A 7,500-nucleotide genomic window follows, 5' to 3' on the forward strand; every position below is an offset into this window, starting at 1 on the left:
TATTCTCCCCCCCCCCCCCCCCCCCCCCCCCAAATCTCAGGAGGAGGGACGTGGTCAGGGTTTCACAGAGGGCTCGTACCAGGGCCAGCAACTCTTTCGCTGCGAGGAGGAGTGTGGTGTCTTCGTCGCACTCGACAAACTGGAGCTCTGGGAGGATGAGGAGCTGGATCCAGAACACATTAACCTAGTGGACAACGAAGGGGAAGTAGAAGGCGATTTTCCGCCACTGGAGATCAACTCGCGTGTGCTGGTTCAGACGCGGGAGGGACCTGAAAGGGGAACTGTCATCTTCTGTGACCTGTTGCCAGGCAACGAGACCCTGGGCTATTATGTTGGAGTTGATATGGTAAAATAAATAAATAAATAAATATATAGAATAATAATAAATACATTTTGTTTGCACAACTAACGGTCCAATAACTAATACATTTGCGTAACATGCTGACATTTAGTATAGGTATTAGCTCGGGAAACCATGTGCAGGAGGACACATGTCTTTTGACTTGACTTTGCCTGTCGCATCTATAAGAGGCATGTCATTGGCTAACTCCTCGATATGCTTGGTCACATGACTTGTCACTGGAGGTAAAGTAACTCTTGTGTCTCTCATCACTGTGTGAGTGAAACACATGTTCCCTCTCCCACCAACCCCATAAGCCTTGTCATCATATTGCCTTGATCCACTTTTTGACCTTTTGGTAACCTTAGTATATTTATTAACATTTTTCTGCACCAAATTGCTAAATGGACACTTAAGGAGTTAACTTACTAGTTAACTTAGCTTAGTAATATACTTAGAAATATATAGATATTTCTCCTGTGAAATAATGAAAGGTGTGGGGTAAAAGTTTTTCTATTGCAAATAAAGTAAACATTTACCCACTGTAGTGATAGAGATTAACTTGTGTAGTTGGGAGGTCGCAGGACAGCGTGTGTGAGATGTTCTTTCTTCAGTGCAGTCCGCACGTAGCTGGCAGGCTGCGCGGTCCGGCTGCGGCCCACCTGCCGTGGGACTGAGACAAAAGGGCAGTCACACTTTGGCGAGGGCGGATGGAAGGATGAAAGGATGGAGGGATGAGTTGGGAGGGAGAAGTGGAGAGACAGAGAGAGAGAGAGAGAGAGACACAGAGAGTGAGAGTATGACTATTTCTGTGGCATGCTGCCAAACCCTGGGAGAAAACAGTGCTGTGACACACGCAGCCACCACCAGAGCGTAACCCCCCAGACCCAGTCCCAGTCAAGCAGAGAGGAACGCAGAGAAAGGTCCCTTTCTCCTGCGCGCAACAGGCTGACAGGACTGAGTAAAGTCACGGCACACCACTACAGGAACGGGACGGTATTAGCGTTGAGCAGAGAGTACCAGGCCTAGTGGATGACGTGGAAATGGGGGAGTAGAGAGAATGAGAGCCAGTGAATATGAATAGCTTGATGTAGTGCAGCACTGGGTTGTTTATAAGAGTACCGCAGTGGAGTAAACTCTCCTGGAGGGACTGGTGCTTGTGCTGTACTGGGAGGAGCAGAACAGATGAGGCTGGCGGAGAAGTTTTTCTCTGCTTTCTCCATTGGTGCACCCGAGTAGGGTGAGCGGCATGTCTCTGGGTGGATTGCGTGCGGCATGTGTGTCCCCGGGCCCTGAGTAACACTACTGAAAGCACTGCGTGTGTGTGCAAGATGAGATAGGCCAGCGTCAGTGATAGGGTGCTACGCGTCTCGTCCTCAGGACAATCCCATCGGAGACTGGGACGGCATCATCGAGGGGAAGCTGCTGTGTAATTTCGCCAGCCTCGAGTACACCCGTCTCGTCCCCATCTGCGACGTCATGCCAGGTGAGAACTTGGCATTTGGCTGGGCTGTGTGTGTTGGGAGGAGTATGGGCTCAAGTCAGGTTCTCACGTTCTTTTATAAGAGTGGGTCTTTCAGAGCTTAAATGGTGTGCATCCGTTTCCTTTTCCTGGTTTCAGGTTACTTTGAGTAAGTTTTGGCCCACGCTTATTGTAGTGTGTTTGTGTGGGTGAATGTGTTCAATTGTGGCTTGGGGGTGGGGGGGTGGGGGGATGAGCAGTTTACTCTTCATTCTGTTCAAACATGTATTTTCTGGCATTTTTTTAAAGTCACATGAGTTGTACCTAAAGTCTACTAGGATCATCCAGAGCAATGATATATGTTACATACATGCGTATGTGAGACTGTGTGTGTGTGTGTGTGTGTGTGTGTGTGTGTGTGTGTGTGAGAGAGAGATTTACTGAAAAGAGGCGTGTGTGTGTGTGTGTGTGCTGACAGGCTGCAACAGAAGTGCTTTTGTTTAAAAGCTTGTTTTTCAAAGAGGAGTGTGTGGAGGTTCTAGCTTCAACTGTACCCTTGATCTGCTAATTGATTTGCCTGTGTGTAAATATGCCTGCATGCGTGCATGTTTTCCAAGTGAGGTAAAATTTCCTAGGCATTTCAGTGTCAATGCAATGCAATGAAGAGCTCCTTTACACTGTCAATGTTCTGAGGCTTCTGGGATATGTAGGCCTGCATGTGAATGTACTCAGGCTACTGAGATGTGTAGGTCTGCAGAATGCAACCTCTGACTGTGCATACGGAGGCCTTTTATCATTAGTTGAGGTGTGATTTCAGGAACCTCCAGAAATGCCAGTTTAGTGATATCCCAGCTCACAGCATGACTCTGTATGGAATTACATGGTTGCTTGGTTCAGGGAATCGACAGATTGTTTGTTTGCTAATGAATAAAAGATGCACCATAATTCCTCTTCATTGTTTATTTAAAGCCAGTTCACCTATTTAGGGTTGTAGGTCTTTGCCATGTAAATGACAATATCACTGCTGTTCAATCCTGGAGACTGGCCTGATTTAGACTCTGTAATTAGGCGTTTAAAAAAAAAAAGAAGAAGCAATATTTGTAAAACCGACCTTGAGTTTGAGACAGGCTCTATATAAATGCAACTAATAATAATAATAATAATAATAATAATAACAAAATGTATGTGAGCGTCTGGTTCTCAGTTCTGCGTGTGTGCATGCGTGTATGCATGCGTGTGTGTGTGCCTTTTACAGAGTACTCCATGCAGGACCCCAGGACAGCCCGAGGGAGCAGTGAGAAGAGCAAACCAAAGAGCAAAGGTAGAGTCGCCTGATCCCTCCCCCCTGCTGGGGGGTCATCTCCACCACCAGTACCCCTGCCTAGGCTGCACAGCTGTGCACTTTAGCTAAACCTAGATGTCTTGTTAATTTTAACTTACTGAAGAGTTTGGAAGTGAATAGAAGTAAATTTGTAAATAGTTTGGATGATTACAGGAGCATCTTTCTGTGTTTCTGAACATCCTTCTTTAAAAAAGTACAGTTTACTTCTGGAGGCTAGATTTCAACTCAAATCTATTATTTACTGTAAACAGTGGAAATATCTTATTTCAAGTACTCTACCGTTATCTACAGACCAAAACTAGTGCATCTACAGCAAATTATAGACCAAAACTAGTGCATCTACAGCAAATTATAGACCAAAACTAGTGCATCTACAGCAAATTACAGACCAAAACTAGTGCATCTACAGCAAACTACAGCAAAGCTTGTTAGTACAAAAAATTGCATATAGTAGGGACTAGTTTATTATACATATAGTAGTGACTAGTTTGTCATATAGTAGTAACTAGTTTGTCATATAGTAGCGAGTAGTTTGTCATATAGTAGCGAGTAGTTTGTCATATAGTAGTGAGTAGTTTTATGCGTTTTTCCCCAGTGCCGTCAGTGTCGTTAGATACATGCTAATTAAAGGGACATATCATATGAACAACACTAATGGACATAATAGAATGAGAGCTAGCATAACATCATTCCTCATAGTGAAATCAGTGAGCATGACCTCAGTCTTCCAAGAAGTGGTTTCACCAGGTTGAACTAATATTTGAAACTTATTCTTTTGAACATGAATTCTGATGAGCTTGCGCTACAGTGATGTAGCCAAAGCAAGCCTGTGACACCAACGCTGACTCTTACGACTCTTCGATTAAAGATCATCTGATAAATTGATTTGACTACAGAAAGTTCCTGGCAATGTCGAGTTTAAATGCCCTCGGGGGGGAGGGGATCTTGGGAGGGGGGGTATGTTTACTATTTTGTTAACGGCTTGCTGATGCTTCTTTTTCTCCTGAACAAGCATGAGCTGATGTTATGATGAGCTACCTGTGCTCAGCATGTCTCTAAAGAGCCCCCCCCCCTCTCTCTCTCTCTTTCTCTCTCTTTCTCTCTCTCTCATATCTAGACACACACATTCAGGCATACATACACTTTCACATTCAGGATATCGAGACATGTTGTGGTTGGCAATTCAGTTTAGTTTAGACACACACGTGCGTGCACACACACTCACGCAGACACACACACTCGCACACACGCACATCCGCACACACGCACATCCGCACACCCTTACCGTCTGTTTTGAATGTGTTATTTAGGGTTAGGTCTGCAGGCTGCCAGCAGAAGCAAGTCTGAGTTTTATTATACGCTAAATGGCAGCTCTGTTGATCCCCCAGTCCAGTCCAAATCCAAAAGCACGTGGTACATAGATGAAGGTAAATGACAAGCGTGACATACACGATGACTGATCTGGGCCAACATTGAAGATCGACTCACCAGGATCTTATCAGCAAGAGGCTAATTAGACAAGTCAGATAAATCGTAATGAATGTATTGATATAAATACATATAAATTTAACACACTTTATTACTTGAACATTTAGCATAGCATGTGAGAGTTCTGAATTCATCTGCTGGTGGAACTTGCTGCTAAGATTTTCTGACCACATGTGTCTGATGCGTGTCTGATATGGACCAGAGTGCATGTTTATGTTGTTTCACAAGCAGAAGGCTTTTATGAGTTATCACTTTTAATTACTCCTTGTTGCTATATTCAGTAGATTATTTGTACATGAATTCTGTACTGTTAACATGAGCATTGGAAATCATTTTTGCAGATAAAAGCAAACCAGAACCACAGGAAAAACCCACTGGCATTCAGGTTTCAATCAGCTATCAGGTTTTCTAGCACTGAACTTCTATAATTCAGTTCCTGCATTTCATGAGCAACACAGGGACTGAATCCTGTGCTCAGAAAAGCCTTTTGCAAGTAATGGTTGTTTCCACCATTTGTATGTCTGGGTGTCTGTGTCTGTATTTCTGTCTGTCTCTGTCTGTGTCCCTGTGTCTGTATTTGTCTGTCTCTGTGTGTCTGTGTGTGTTTCTATTTGTGTGTCTCTGTTTGTGTGTCTGTCTGCCTCTGCCTCTGTTTCTGTGTGTCTGTGTGTTTCTGTCTGTTTGTCTCTGTCTCTGTGTCTGGGTGTCTCTGTTTGTGTCTGAGAGTGAGTGAGCAGGTATACTTGTCATCATTCTCTTTCCCCACTGTACCAATCATCTGCATGTATTTAAAAACCTACAGGGCCACTGTGGTGAAGAGTTATCGTTGGTCCAGAATGGTGTGGGTGCTGTTGTGGTGGTACGCTGGTGTCTGTGGATTCCCACCTTCCTTCCTCATCTGTGCTGTGCTGGTGTGCTTTCTGCACTGTCTGTCATACTGCAGCTGTACCAGCCTTGGTGAAGACGGCTGAGCAACTTTCCGATGTGGAAAAGCGCTTTCAGTACAGTGGCTTTGCTTGCACCTTTTAGTCTCATGACATGGGCGAGTTTATCAAAAGTCATTTTGCTGTTGTTTCTGAGATTCCTCAAATCTGATTTTGGGTGATTTGTTTCAAGAAGTTTATTCAGTGCCGAAGCTAAAATAGCATTGAATATTTAAAAATAAATAAATAATCAGACCCCTGTACTTTCTGACTGCTGTTCCACATTGATGCATCACTCACCTTTTGCAGATTATAGTGCAATTGCTGATCCTATTTGCTCTCTCTCTCCTGCCAGTTGGCGAAGACCCGGCCAAGTCCCTGACGGACATGCCTCCTGACTTCAAACAGGCCTCGCCTCCTCCTCGAGCCCCTCCCACCTCCACTTCGCTGTCCAGCGACAACAAGTTCCACTCGCTGCCCTTCAGTCTCACTCGCAAGAGTGGGCCCAATGGGAGCATGAATCATGGACCCCTCTCCCTCTCCGTCCAATCGGTGATGGGAGAGCAGCAGGAGGTCCCGCCCCCTGTGACCGCTCCCTCCCCAAGGCCAGCGTCACCCCCCAAGGGTCAGCCAGGCTTAGAGGTTGGCTCACTGGTGGAGGTCAAGGAGAATCCACCTCTCTGCGGGGTGATACGCTGGGTGGGGCTGCCGCCTGGTTTACTGGAGCCTCTTGCAGGGCTGGAGCTGGTGAGTGTGTGTGTGCATGTGTGTGGGGGCGGACGTGTGTGTGTGTGTGTGTGTGTGTGTGTGTGTGTGTGTGTGTGTGTGTGTGTGTGTGCTGTCTTGTTTTTTATTTCTCAAACAGAAAATTACAGTTACAGCACATCCAGCGATCGCGGTAACACATAACAGTGCTTATACCTTCTGTTCAAGGTCAGATTATGAAGTTGTGTTTAGTATCCTGTCCTCTGTCTGTATGTCCCTTGTACAGGAAGAGGAGTGTGTTGGATGCACTGATGGAACATTTAAAGGCATGCGCTACTTTACGTGTCCTCCAAAAAAAGCTCTGTTTGTCAAACTGAAGTGCTGTCGTCCTGATTCACGCTTCCCGTCCCTACACCACTCACCCAACCCCATCGAACGCTGCAATTCTATAGGTAACATACACGCGCACACACACACAAATGCACCTGGGCACACACACCTTCCATCGCTTCAAGAAAACATAGCACCACGGCTTTATGCACACCGCTATGTGTGTGTGTGTATATATATTTAATGTTTAGATATGACAAATAGCACTAGTCACTTGTAGAATCCTAACTTTTCTGCTGTTTAATTTTGGTATGTGATGAGTGTCTGTTCATCTGTGTGTGTCTGTGGGTGCACGTTTCTGTGCACGTGTGTGTTTTTTCGTGCACATGTCTGTGTGCATTGTAGCGTTTGGAGGTTACCTGAGCGAGGTGGTTAATGAGAACACGCCCCCTCGTACGGAGAGCGATGGGCTGGAGGTCATGGTGGGGAAGAAGAAAGGCATTCAGGGCCACTACAACTCCTGCTACCTGGACTCCACACTCTTCTGGTATGTACCTGTTACCCCCTCCCCGTCTCTCTCTCTCTCTCTCTCTCTCTCTCTCTCTCTCTCTCTCTGCATTGTAGCACTCTGAAAGCAGTAGGCTCCCTAGCTGTGCTAACACTGTACTTGATCTCAGTGGTATGAGTGTCTGTTGCCGGTTCCCCTTTTGAAGTCTCCTAGTCTTTACAGGAAGAGTCCGGCGAGCTTTCCCGTGCCTGGCTGCGTGACGGCCGTGACCTCTCCTTGTAGCACCTGAGGCCTAATCAGTCTCTCCTCTCTGTTGTTTGTCTTGTCTTTTCAGTCTTTTCTCTTTCAGCTCTGTGTTGGACACAGTGTTACTGAGACCGAAGTCTAAGACTGATGTAGAAT

The 7,500-nt window shown here is 45.7% G+C and overlaps 1 protein-coding gene across 2 annotated transcripts in view; it reads left to right on the forward strand.

The window, feature by feature from the left end:
- Positions 1-7,500, forward strand: part of cyld (cylindromatosis (turban tumor syndrome)) — a 19,679-nt gene that overhangs the window by 6,266 nt on the left and 5,913 nt on the right. Inside the window, exons 5-12 of one of the 2 annotated variants that reach the window (XM_035520776.2) lie at positions 41-346; positions 1,721-1,826; positions 3,058-3,123; positions 4,455-4,571; positions 5,911-6,302; positions 6,547-6,712; positions 6,996-7,137; positions 7,433-7,500. The exon at positions 7,433-7,500 is cut by the window's right edge and continues 55 nt beyond it. In XM_035520776.2, the coding sequence (XP_035376669.2) occupies positions 41-346; positions 1,721-1,826; positions 3,058-3,123; positions 4,455-4,571; positions 5,911-6,302; positions 6,547-6,712; positions 6,996-7,137; positions 7,433-7,500 (1,363 nt within the window). The remainder of the gene's footprint in view (positions 1-40; positions 347-1,720; positions 1,827-3,057; positions 3,124-4,454; positions 4,572-5,910; positions 6,303-6,546; positions 6,713-6,995; positions 7,138-7,432) is intronic. The other variant, XM_081706052.1, reaches the window with a different exon arrangement.

The sequence above is a fragment of the Electrophorus electricus genome, chromosome 23, assembly GCF_041902795.1.
Source record: "Electrophorus electricus isolate QZ-2024a chromosome 23, ASM4190279v1, whole genome shotgun sequence".
NCBI classification, from domain to species: Eukaryota; Metazoa; Chordata; class Actinopteri; order Gymnotiformes; family Gymnotidae; genus Electrophorus; species Electrophorus electricus.